Source organism: Aulonocara sp. 'chitande type north' Nkhata Bay, linkage group LG7, assembly GCF_057382095.1.
Source record: "Aulonocara sp. 'chitande type north' Nkhata Bay isolate Kocher_YH1m ecotype deep benthic linkage group LG7, A_spYH_male_GT1.1, whole genome shotgun sequence".
In the NCBI taxonomy this organism is placed as follows: Eukaryota; Metazoa; Chordata; class Actinopteri; order Cichliformes; family Cichlidae; genus Aulonocara; species Aulonocara sp. 'chitande type north' Nkhata Bay.
The window spans coordinates 61,665,515-61,678,843 of NC_141350.1; the positions used below are offsets into that span (position 1 = coordinate 61,665,515).

The following is a 13,329-nucleotide window of genomic DNA, read 5'->3' on the forward strand; positions in this document are numbered from 1 at the left end:
TACTCAAGTCTTGAGAAAAAGTAAAAGAAAACAAAAAAAACCAAACAAACACTAAAGCTATTCTGTTATACCTGTATGCAAAAAAATACACTGCACCCAAAATATTTCATCGTTCAGCAATACTGATCAATCTAATGAACTTAAACCTACTCCATCCTCCCTATTCTGGTATTTTAAAGAGTACTTAGCGGAAATATTAGGCAGAAAGAAAGAAAGAAAGAAAGGCAGAAAGAAAGAAAGAAAGAAAGGTTCCCAAAGGAAAAAGTACTAGCTTACTAGGGTATATTAGACTTAATAGTTACTATATACAGTAATGGACTTCTATACATAAAACTTTGGGTGTAAGATTCAGATAATTATTTATTAAAAGCTAGACATTTTAAATGAGAATAAGAAAAAAAAAAAAAAAAAAAAAAAAAAAAAAAGAGTATTTCTTTGTGCCTCCTTTTCCCTGTTCATGCCCTATCGGCCCCCCTGGCATAACTTTGCTAGACCCGCCCCTGCACAGTTACCAGCAGTCAGCTACGTAGAAAAAGATCCTGGTGTAGAAAGTAATATTAAATAAATTCTAAATTCTAACTGATCATTGACCAGTTTCACGATTGAAGTAGCAACAGGAGAGGGAGGGAGAGAGAAAAGGCAGTCGCTCCATCGGTTGTTAAGCTTAATGTGGGAATGCTTTTCAAACATTCAGAGATGAACTTACACACTTGCTTTACTTCCCTCTGGGATCACTTCCTCGGAGATGAAATGCCGGTTTGGTAGCAAGGCTACAAATGCTCAAACAGACCGCCGAGAAGTCTCGCACGCCACCGCTGCTCTATCACGTGAGCACACTGCTCCGACGTGCTAAGGTTATGAGGTGAGTTACGCCATGTCGCAAGTTTTGTGAGGTGCTTTCATGATATTTAATGGATCGGATTACGTTTTTTTTATTTATTTATTTTTATTTCTCTCCGATATCCGATCCAGTAATTTAGGTCAGTATCGGACCGATACGCAATATCGGATCGGTCCATCTCTAGTGAAAATGGGTGTGGGTTACAATCAGCCAAGGTTTCAGGTGAACCCACTGTGAAACCTAGCCCCACCCTATCATGTGATTTCCTGAGGTCAAACAGCCAAGAATGTGAGTGGGTGTTAGTGAAACTTTCTCTGAAGTGGATCCAACATTGCTGGACTCACATTCGTAAAGAATGAACCATCGTACCCTGCGAAAGTGTAATCAAACTGTTTAAGGAAAAGTGTGATTTTTACGACACTCGAGCCCAAAATTACCTGGCAAAATGTTAGCTTATAACAAGCTGCTCTAATGGCCCTGCTGACAGCTGAGTTCTATTGGCCTCCACGTTTGGGGTACTAAGAGTTTGGCGACATGCACAAAACAGGATATGTTGTAAGAGAGACATCGTTCCCAGCCACTGAATTCAAATATGGTGAGAGAACTTGGCAGCTTCCAGCATGGACCAATTGTACCTTTTATGTTACCTAGAACCTATACCACTGAAAATTTTATAAATCTGTTAGGGTGAAATATATGAAAAATATAAAACGTACAATAACCTGTTTGCATGTGTGTGCATACCATTAAACTACGAAATATTAGTTTATTAGTGTCAACAACAAAATTGTTGAAGCACCTTTTTGATTTAATCACAGCATTCAGTCTTCTTTTGTACACACCTGCCAACAATTACAGAGACCGATTAGCCCTATGTAACATCCAGCTGTCCTAGTAGGAGTTTCCTGACATTTACCGAGTTGCGTACTAAAGAAAAATTCACGGTTTGTAGAACACTTACAAAGCAGGAGGGTATAAAATTTCCACAGCATCGGATGTACCATCGAACACAGTGAAGACTTGTCGAAAGAAGAGAGTGTTTTTTCTTTTATATAATTCTTTTCTTCTCTTATTCTACTTACTGGATCATGCTGATGTAAGTCTCCACATTCATCATGTCCCCATCCCTCCAGTCATTCTTGAAGCCCAGAACAAGGGTGTTTGGCTTGAGGCGGCCAAGACCAGCAGCCTTGATTGGACCAGGAACAGGAATCGCAGATTAATCATTTCTTAAATGTGGCTCATTTCCAAAGAATAAGCAAAACTATGAGTGTGGAGCAGGAAATAAAAACAGTTCAGTCCATACAGTGTTCAGCCTTTCACTTGGGTTATGAGTCCAATCTTAAAGGAGACTCATATTATCCACTCTCAAGTTCCTCAAGTCTCAAGTTTCAATCATGGATCTGCATGACTGGTCTAGTCATTGTCAGAAATATTAGTTAGTTAAACTTACCAATAATGTACAACATCATTTACCAGTTCAAGTATTATGCCCCAACCTCTACTATTGATGGCTCGGCCCAACAAACACAAAAAAAAAAAAAAAAAAAAAGTACTTGAACAATGCTTCCGTGCAAAGAGTTAAGAACAAACACACAACTCTGAATAGAATTTAGTTTTCCTACCTGAAGCAAGTACTGACAGCCTTGTTTTAGGTCCTCAGCAAACACTGGCGTGTAGAAGGCTTTGGTCTCGTTCTTCAGCAGCCAGCGTTGGTAGCGTGCCTGATCTGTGGCAAGCTCTTTGAAGTTTGGTCTTCTATAGCCCTATGGAGACAGGAGGCCAAATTAACAACAGCCTTAAATTTATCAGTGTTGGTATTGTACAACAAATGACCACAAATCTAAGTTTCAAAGATGAAAAGATGCGAATTTCAACAACTTTTGATGTGTGAAAGTTAAACAGAAGAATTTAATGTGCGGCTCAATCACCTGCTCTGAATCTCTGCCTGCTTTTGTGACTTTTTCGTTCAGTACTCTGCAGTACTTATTTTTAAAATACAAAAGACCAGGCTATTCCAAATCGTTCACTAGCTTTGTGTGCAACATTAGGGCTGTGCGATATGATGATATATTAAAACGACATATTGTACTCTATCGTTTATTTCATGCTGTCGAAAACTCTTCACTGGAATATGTTTTTCATTGCTTTCTAGAAAAAGGAAAAAAAGTCCCCACCACCATCCAAATAAATAAAAGGACAGATTAAAAAATAGAAATGCACAATGTATCACCAACTGCTGCACCTGCAAGAAAAATAAACATAACACCTGGAACAAACATTGGAAAATGCGCAGGTACATAAATTGATCTTCTATGGTTGTGTGTGCGCATCTGAGGACAGAAAATTGGCTTCCTACTAAACATGTGGGGACCAGCATTCACTTATGGGGACAAAATGCCAGTACCCACGAGTGTGAAGGCGTGTTTGATGCTCAAAATGTGCTTTTAGTGTCAGGGTTAAAATTAGCCTCAACCTTACCATAACCTGAGGTTAGGGTTAAGCATTGGTTTTTTGATGGTTAGAGCAAGGGAACAGGGAAAGCATTATGTCAATTAGATGTCCTCTCCAAGATATGAAAACACCTTATACACATTTCACATTTTTCTCCTGGTTGCCCCTGCATTGGCTCCACATCCTACAGTCTAAGAACCACCGATGCAACCAAATCCAGAGGCTCCCACAGCATATCAAAGTCTTCTTTTATATTGCCTGCTAATCAGTGCTATGTGGTTTAAACAGTTTGGTGAAGAACTGGATGAATCTAGCTAAAAACTGACTTTTAAACAGCAATTTGACAGCTAATTCATCAGTAGCAAAAAACAAAAACAAAAAACAAGCCAAATGACATCTGCTCACCGTGCGAATATGGCCGCAGATCATCATGCCTACATTCTTGGTGAAACTGTGGACCAGATCCAGAAGGGCAGGACGAGAGTTGGGATAACCAGTCATCACCAAACACTGGGGTCTGCAAAAAGACACATATGAGAGAAAACATCCACCAAGTCTGCATCTGCATCATCCTTTACCACATCTATAAAAGCAGAGAAGGGACGCCATATTTTGCCAAGTTTACAGAATTGTTTGATTTTATGCTTTATGTGTAGCCAACTTTTCATTTGACCTTCCCAGTAACCTTTAGTCTTCTTAACACACAAACACCCACACCCATATACAGTCAGACACCAGAAGCAGAGCAATGAATTTGAAAATTCATCATCTCCCCCTCCACAAAGTCTCTACTTTTTCCCCATATGATGGTAAATTATTTAAATTGTTTCATGAAACACTAAGGCTAAGTTATTATCATGTCAAATTTTGTTCTTCTCAGGCTGCAAAAATCCAGAGGTGAACGACTGGCTGAAGAACCACAAAGATTGCGACACATGGTGCAACGTCAAAATCACTGCATGGCACTCACAACGATGTGAGCATAAATCAAGCATAGCAGCTGAGCTAAACCTAGCACAACACGACGATAAACAATTGACAGAAGTTTAAAGAGACTTTGGGAATGAAGAAAACCCATCAACTAACATGACGTTGGGGAAAAATAGATTAGATGATAACATAACCAGATGTCCATAAGCATCCAACCGAGAGCTACCAAGCAATCGCTTTATATGTGGACCGAGCTTGAGTGTTTATCAAGCATGGTGAGTAATAATATTGTGCTTCCATAACTCAGATGCAATCTACACTTGCAGGCAAGAATGGTTCAGCTCAATCACGTTTGTGTTTGGTACCTGAAATTCTTGATGTGGTCCTCCACTCCACTAAGGTGCAGAGTGTGGGTCAGGGCCTGGTGGTAGGTCAAAGCCTGGGTTGATGAGCCCCAGTTCACATCTGGAATGGAGGACACATGCAGGCAGAAACACAGTGGAGTTAGCAAGTGTGTTTATGGGTCAGATTGCTGGACTAAAGGCTACCTGACCCATGTGGTGTTAACGTCAGTGAAAAGGCCTAGTGTATGTGTAGCTGCATGTCAAACTGAGTGTTCTCACAGGTGTGTTTAGAACTGTATAGCCAGCTTTTAGTTTAAAGAGCTGCCCCACTCAGATTATGGATTCAAAACCAGAACCTTCTTGGCTGACATCCCAGAAAGTTGATTCTGTTCATCTGGATGTAGCATTTTCAGTTTGAGAAACAATTTGCCTTTCTTCTCTCCTGGATCACTTGGAGCATTCTTTAGGTACATTTAACATATATCAGCTGGGATAGCTACATTTGCTCAGGGCCTTTTTGATATGATGTTCTTCAGCTTCCCTCATGGCTGTGTCTGTAGGGATGGGGCTCAGTCTTTACTGTAGCATCTTACAATGCTGTGATTGCAGCCATTCCCCAACTTCCAACTCTTTGCATATTAATGATCACGAAACTGTCTCACTGTTAGTCAGTGCTGCAAATTTTCATCGTTGTGCAAATGTATAATAATAATTTATAGCCATTAGGGAAATCCGCAGTCAGTCAAGACCGAAGAACTCACTTGGATGAGTAGTGAAACGTTTCTCCCATTGAACACGCAACATCCAGATAAAAAGAATCAATTTTCTGGAATTTCCTTACCTGGATGATTGAGCACAAACCAAGATTCCTTGCTGAAAGGTAAAAACCACTAACCACTACACTACTGTCCACCTGATTTATGAACTTATATTATTTCTGTTTGCAAATTTCACACTAAAGGTAAACCATAAACACCTCAACATTTTTGGAAAAAGCCAGAGATATGTAGAGGTTCCATAAAAGACTGAGGTGTGCAGGGACTTTTAAATTAACCAATCAATTTAATGCAACATATTCCTTATGCAAATGAATTCAATACAATAAAATTGTTTTGATTTTGTGCTGTATAAATACAACATTTGCCTCAAGGTGCTTTATATTGTAAATTGAGACCTACATTAATACAAGAATACAAAAAAATTACAAAATTCCTGTAAGACGCCCTATCAGCAGACACTTGGCGAGAGTGGGAAAGAGAAATTCCTTTTTAAAAAGAAAAATCTTTAACAGAACATGGAGGAGAAACCATAGGCAGGTTAGGGCTAAACACCATACTGTGGCCAGAACACTGCTTATTATCAAAATACTTCACAGCATGTTATCTTAAATCATGGTTAACTGTCATCTTACCTTCTCTCTAGTGTCTTGAGACAACTGTCGTTGTGAACTGGTGCTACATTAATAAAACTCAGCTTAACTAAATGACAACCAATATATAATTCTTATATCATATTGGTACTTGGTAATTATTTTACTCCATAAAAAAAGTGAGGAATTTTTGGCCAAATTTGGCGTGCTCTCCAACTCACCTGGCTTCTTGTGACTGACATAGATATACAGAGCCATAACAATGACATTTGTAAGAAGGGCAGCTGCCCAGTTGATGACAAACATCACCCCACAGCAGAGAATGGCTCCAGCAAGGGAAACCCACATGTTGTAGTATTTGAAGCTAGGTCTCCAGCCTGTAACATCGATGTAAATTAGTCACAAAATAGCAAAATACATTTAAAATGCCACACAAACAGTGCTAGTCACATATAAGGTGCAAACAAAAAGTTCCATAACTGCTCCAGCTGGGTATGAACATGGTCGTGTGCATGAAACATGACCTTTGGCAATGACAATGAAAGCTTATGTTATTCTTGTTGTGACTATTTGCATTGGTGCATTTGTAATTCATAACATGAGAGCAAAAGAACCATTGTGTTGAATTCTACGAGCATTTACTTTAAAAGCAACTCAAGATTCTTCATCACTGGTAAGAAGAGTTGGGTCTAGTTATGTTAGACCCCAGAGCAGCCCTTAGTGGGTGGATCTGCAGTCAAAACCAAAGAAGGCTCATCAGGTCAAAAGCAATTCTGACATGGTGAAGGAGATCCAGATGGTACCGCTGAGCACTTCAAGTAAAGCAGTAGGACTAACTGCATCAGTCACTGTATCAGGGTACAAGGTGACAAGGGCTTTTGCTTTTTATTGGAGCAGTCACAAAACTTTTTGATTGCATTTGATACAGTTTAGGTATTATGTGCAAAAATTAGAACTGAAAACTGAATTAAATTCAGTTAAGGCTGAGTAGAAATTCTTTTTCAGACACTTCAGCTGGGAACAAATTAAATAAGACCAGCAATGTGGGAGGTTAAAGAACAGGAAACGTTGAGTCAGCCTCCATTTAAAGAAGCTTATTATAAAACGGTCAATATTGCTGTTAGAGAGGAGGGATAATGTTTCAGATGGATCTAGGCATATGTTTAGGTTAAAGAATGAGTTGACAGTCTACTAGAAGTTATACGAGACATTAGGGACCATATTCATTCATTGGACAGTACAGTAACTAGAATAGTGGGATTTTAGTGATGGAATACAGTTGGTGTGTGTTTGGTTACACAATGACAGAGTCTTTAAAAAACAGGACATAAAGGGTACATTGACAGTGTCGTTCCTGAGTCTATGAAGGGACTTTAGGAGTCCCAGAAATGAGAAAGTAATTGGCCCTGAACTGAAAGTAATGTTTGTGTTCCAAAGAGAGAAATCTATTACACCATCATACTGTTTCTGTACTCGCTAAATGAGTCATGTACCATTTAGGTCCATGTAATTTTATGACCTGCTGGAGGAATTGGAAAGAGAAAAATAATCTGTACCTGCAGTTCTGCTAAGGCTTTGGTTTGTCTGTGTGTGTGTGTGTGTGTGTGTGTGTGTGTGTGTGTGTGTGTGTGTGTGTGTGTGTGTGTGTGTGTGTGTGTGTGTGTGTGTGTGTGTGTGTGTGTGTGTGTGAGAGAGAGGGATGAGGGGGTGTAGAGAGAGGAGAGGGTGTAGAGAGAGGGGGAAGCAAAGAACTCAATATACGCCATCAATAAATGGTAAATGAACTGATTCGTATATGGAACATTTCTACTCTACATGATCACTGAAAGTGCTTTATACAACTCGCCCCCTGGGCTTTTCCCCCCCCCTATGCAAGTGCTTTCTAACTAACATTCACACATATTCTTATTCCGATGGATACATTGGACAGCAACTTTGAGTCGGTATCTTGCCCAAAAATTGCAAACTGGAGCAGCCAGGGATCGAGCCACTAACCTTCCAGTTAGTAAATGACCTGCTCTACCTCCTGAGCTACAGCCAGACGCATCACTGAATTTGTCATCAGTCTACAAAGTGTGACTTCACCAAAGTTAGTTTAAAAAAAAAAAAAAAAAAGGAAGAAAAAAAAAAGGAAAAAAAAAGAGAACTTTCCCTTATCAGTAGCTGAATCTATTTGTTCAGTTTTGTATGCATTTCTGACACTTTAGTCACTAGAATAGAGAGATGGGTACCAAGGGAGCAGGAGACCATCTTATCCCACCTAAGATTTATGGTTACTAATCTTAACAGGTAACACATCAGATATACCACACACTTTTTCCACAAATACTAAAAGACTGCATCATATAGATGGATTACTGTAGAGAAATAAGAAGTAAAAACAAGAACATGAGTATCAGCCATTTTTGAAAATCTCCCATTCTGGGCAGTTTGAGATTTTTGACTTTAACTGAGGTTCTTCTTTCAGACAAGTGGAGGTAAATAGTCTAAAAACAACTTTCATTTGGCTAGCCCTTTGTGGTTGACAAAGACTAACATTAGAGGAAACAGACATCACCTACCTTCTTGTGTAACAGTACTGTCCCAATATAGTTACAACATTAACCTCATCATCACATTTTGGGTTATTTAGACCAAAATACTGAATTTTGCTCTACAAGGGCCTGATATCCACTTACGAGGACATTATACTGCTCCTGTTCTATCAAAATTTTAAACGAATATGCTCATATGTGGCTCTCATTTTTCTTAAAAACAAAAATAAGGCAAAAAAAAAAAAAAAAATCTGTTAATTCTTTGTTTTTACATTCATCAGGCCCCAATATGTCCAAATATCAAAGAGAGATTAACAATGCATGCAGTGGAAGAGTTTGGGTCTTAGGAGATTAATGACAATATGCTTTCTATATTTATGATCAACTGTCCAAATTGAATTTTCTTTGTCTAAGATGCATCAACTTCTAAGCCTAAATGTATTCAACCACCTAACCTCTGGTATGTCATCAGTGTGAATGACCTCTCTTATGAGACACACATCAGGACAGTCTCATTGAAAACCAGTAACTGGTTTTTAAAAAACACAACATTATACCTAATGACATGAAGGCTTCCTTTTTACAGTCTGGATTAGGATGACAATAACTTCCTCTATTGTCTTAATATGTTGATCAAGAACTTTATTATGCTTAGATTCTCCCATTTCTAAATGTACTGATCTTACCTGGTGAGTTAGCCAGTGATGCATGGAACACGGAGAAGTTGATCAAGGCATATGATGCCAAGAAAAAGTTGGAGATAATGGGTGCAATAGTGTTCAGCTCAGCTGCAAGAAGAAAAGCACCAGTCAACTCAGAAAAGTTAAAAATTTCACCTGTGATTTTATGTCCAGTCAAAAAAAACAAACAAACAAAAAAACAAAACAAAACCCTTTGAATAAACACTCAAACTCTCAGGATGAAGACAGTGAACATATCGGCTGCTGCTGACTCCAGCATGTGGTCATGCAGTGCGCCATTACTGTAAAATCTTAAATATTTAGGCATCTAAAAAGGTAAAGTTTTCAACAGCTGTTGTATCAATATTAATTTAGTTCACTGGTCTGTAAAAGTGTTTTTATTAGGAGCTTGCAATAAAACAAACAAACAAAAACTACAGACAAGAGTTATTGTCAAATTTTAGACCAGTTGCCATGTTCATAAAACTGACAACACTTTAGGATGAATTTCAGAGGACAGTAATGACCCTGGTTCTGTATCAGTTCAAGCAAACAAAGAATGAAATGTGGAGCAGAGCAGCTGAATCAGGTGGGTTTCAGGCCTACAGAGGGGGAGGTGCCAATATACAGCTGCAGACTGGGGCTGAGCAGTGTGAGTGCTGGATGAGAGAGGCCCTCCAGGTCCGCTCAAGAGGTCGCAGATGTGGACAAGACGTAAAATGTAACCATTTTACAACAATTTATTACACTGTGTTATCATTATGTGTCTTATTCTATTGTTTGCTGGTTCAATCCTTTTCACATCAAGCCCTCTGTTTCATTATATTTATTTTAGCATAACTAATACTACACGTTATCCAAGGTTCATTTGAAAGTTTTCCATGATGTTCTTCTTCTACAATAATTACAATATTTAGACTCGTCAGGTTTTAAAACCTAAACTCAAATAAAGGGGGTAAAACAAGTATTGAACACATCACCAGTTTTCAAAGTAAATAAAGGTGCTACTGACATGAAATCTCACCAGATATTGGCAACAACCCATCCAATCCAAACATACAAAGAAGACTGTGTGAAAAGAATGGGCCAAAAATCACATCTGAGCCATGCCTACGACTAGCTTTCCCATACAGGAGGCATCTTGAAGCTGTCATCGCCAACAAAGGCTTGGTTTGAAGTATTAAACAAATTTCAGTAAGCGGCTTTAATACTTGGAGATCACACAGGGTTTCTTTGAAAGTGTGGATTGGATGGTTTGTCACCAACACCTGATGAGAACATCGTGTCAATAGCACCTTTAGAAATATATTTACTTATTTATCTATTTTACTTGCTGTATTTTAGAAAGCTGACAACATAACTTTTTTAAGAAATGACTTCTTGGCCATTAGTTCTTCTGTTTCAGCATGGGGTCAAAAGTCTCCCTTTGGTATAGAGTATTTTTCTGGGTATAGATATCGTGATTAAAATTCTAGTATCATGACATCATTCTAAATGTCCCTTAGGCAAGGGCACAGTACAGCATGCACCAACGTGGGTTTTTTCTGTTTAGAACAAACACTGCGTGAAAACACCGGTTCTCACAAAAGAGAACAAGGGTTCTGAGAACCACGGTGCTCTTACTTTCCAGCTAATATTTTTGTACGGTTGTATGTGATCAAGTATGAAAAGCAACCAGCGAGCAAGCAATGAGTGAAGCCATACCAATGAGGATAAAGGCCAGACCGATACCGAAGGTCAGGATGTATCCTCGTAGGGGTTCATTGTTCTTGCCGTAGCCTTTGGCAAACATTTGCAGGCCAGGATAGATGTTGTCCTTACACAAAGCCTGCGGAAACAAAAGCCTTTGTGTTGTCTCACTGGAGTTTAAGCTGTTTATAATCAAACGCTATAAGAAAAACTAATTAAATCATTTACATTTTTCCATCACTCAATACTGCAATTTATTATATACAGTACTTTAAAGCTTGGATCTGATCTTACCTGAAAAACTTTAGGTGCACTAACTAAAGAGGCCAGTGCTGAGGATAGAGTGGCAGAGAAGATGCCAGCAGTGATGATGGGCCCAAAACCAGAAACAAGGCTCATAACCTGAACAAAAGATTACATGTAAATTGAAAAGTTAGATGTCTACATTAAAAAACCATTAACATTCATGTTCTGATAAAGTTGTTTTGTAATATTCATATTCTTTTACACTTATTTGATACCTGGAAGTCCCTATGCAGTCCATAGCGGCAGGTATCCTCATTCTTGCAGGTAGAGAAGTCATAGCCAAATTTGCAGGCAGCAGTGGAGCAGTTTGCCATGAGGTGAGAACTGATTGTGTCATTCACATTTCCACTGGCATCTCTCAAAATACAGGAGCCTAGTTTTTAAAAAGTATTATCCACATATTAGATTTTGTATTTAAAAAGGATGTGACAACCTTGGAAAAATGCAGGTACTATACACCACCTGTTGAAATAGCAACACCCAGGTAGACTATCCCTGTGATTAATATGGCTAGAAGGGTCCCTTTGGGGATGGCCATCTGTGGGTCCTGCAACAACCAACCACAACAACATTTTAAGATTACAATATATAACTGGATACAAGGCTTTAAGATGAGTACATCAAATCCTACAGCCAATTCAACGCTATGAGTTCCGTCTCAACAGCCTTAATCAGTGGAAGCATAGTCATATTCACCTGCACAGTACAATCTACAAAGTAAACCTTTACTTGGTTTGACACTATATCAACATTCATCACATGGTTGCACATGACTTACAGCAAGGTCTCCTGAAATGTTGGCTCCAGCCAGAATACCAGTGGCGGCGGGGAAAAAGATGGCAAACACAGAGAAGAACGTCTCTCCTCGGAAGTCTGGACCCATGTTCTCCCACATTATTGAAGCTGACAGAAAAAAGATCAAAGGCCAACTGTGACACAGCAGTGTAAAAGCCAACATGAGCCCTCAGATTTATGAGGTGTTTCTTATATTATTTTTTAACAAACAAACAAACAAACAAACAAACAAACATCCTACCATCATAGCCCAAGAATCCCTTAGCTTCCTTTGACTTCATAGGAATGAAGCTTCCAATGAAATAGTTGAAGATGGCTGTGACAAGGACGACGAGTAAGAAGATCTGGGCCTATAGGAAGCAATTAAAACCAGTGTATTAATGTGTAGTAGTTAAATCGACTACACCTGTAGTATATCTGCAGGGTTGTCCGAGTCTCATGTAAACATTGGTCTGGGATGATTTGGTGTCTTCAGTATTTGGGATTGCAATGTACCGATTCCAAGTTACCACAGCCTTCATAGTAAAATTCAGTGCAATTCAGTTTTATTTATATAGCACCAACTTACAACAACTCGTGTCTCAAGATACTTTATGTTGTAAGATAAAGACCCTACACAGCAATAACACAAATATAGCAATAAAACCGTTTTTGGCTGCCATGCTTTGAAAAACTCACTCTAAAAGCTTTCCAGCATCAAGCAAAATTAACAACATTGGAACAGAGGCAAGCACACGGGCACATCATGCACCAACATGGGCTTGTTCAGTTTAGAGGGGGAAAAAAACCCCAAAGGACAAAAAAACAAAACACCCCATCAAGGCAGTATGAGATCACTAGAGTAAGCAGCAACAGAATTACAAACATTTTCCAGCTTTCTAAGTTGCCAAATTTTGGAGTGTAATCCTGTATTGGTTTAGCTTGCGAAACTTGCTAACAGCTTGCCAACAAAGTAAGCTGAAGATTTTCGTGTTACCTTCAAATTTTGATTTTTGTGTGGACCCCCCACCTCCCAACACCAACACAATCACACATGCACACAATAAGACCGAACTTAAGTCTTTATAAAAAACAAATTTTACAACCAGTGAGTGTCACTACTTTGGCTACATTCATGTTTTATGTAGTTTCATATAGGTGTAAGTTTCTATGAATTGGGATGTTGTGCATACCTTGGCCTCCCACTCCATTCCTGCTACAGAGATGCCCAGAAGAATGATTATTGTAATGGTGCCAATTATTCTGATATCGTTGACTTCATCTGTCATGACGGCATCCATACCCTGAGATACAATACAAGGACTTGGTAAATTGAATGACAATAATCAGCAAACAGTGTTTTGATATGTGCTTTTCTCTCTCAATGATGCCAGGACAACCCACTCCT

At 38.9% G+C, this 13,329-nt stretch overlaps 1 protein-coding gene across 2 annotated transcripts in view; it reads right to left on the reverse strand.

Moving 5' to 3' along the window:
* slc12a2 (solute carrier family 12 member 2) overlaps nucleotides 1-13,329 on the reverse strand; it is a 62,499-nt gene that overhangs the window by 19,235 nt on the left and 29,935 nt on the right. For both annotated transcript variants that reach the window (XM_086301797.1, XM_086301796.1), the window contains exons 6-18: nucleotides 13,115-13,225; nucleotides 12,184-12,292; nucleotides 11,926-12,050; nucleotides 11,610-11,694; nucleotides 11,363-11,520; nucleotides 11,136-11,243; nucleotides 10,857-10,980; nucleotides 9,159-9,260; nucleotides 6,160-6,315; nucleotides 4,591-4,690; nucleotides 3,701-3,812; nucleotides 2,467-2,607; nucleotides 1,924-2,030 (exon numbers count right to left, since the gene is read on the reverse strand). In XM_086301797.1, the coding sequence (XP_086157923.1) occupies nucleotides 1,924-2,030; nucleotides 2,467-2,607; nucleotides 3,701-3,812; nucleotides 4,591-4,690; nucleotides 6,160-6,315; nucleotides 9,159-9,260; nucleotides 10,857-10,980; nucleotides 11,136-11,243; nucleotides 11,363-11,520; nucleotides 11,610-11,694; nucleotides 11,926-12,050; nucleotides 12,184-12,292; nucleotides 13,115-13,225 (1,538 nt within the window). The remainder of the gene's footprint in view (nucleotides 1-1,923; nucleotides 2,031-2,466; nucleotides 2,608-3,700; nucleotides 3,813-4,590; nucleotides 4,691-6,159; nucleotides 6,316-9,158; nucleotides 9,261-10,856; nucleotides 10,981-11,135; nucleotides 11,244-11,362; nucleotides 11,521-11,609; nucleotides 11,695-11,925; nucleotides 12,051-12,183; nucleotides 12,293-13,114; nucleotides 13,226-13,329) is intronic.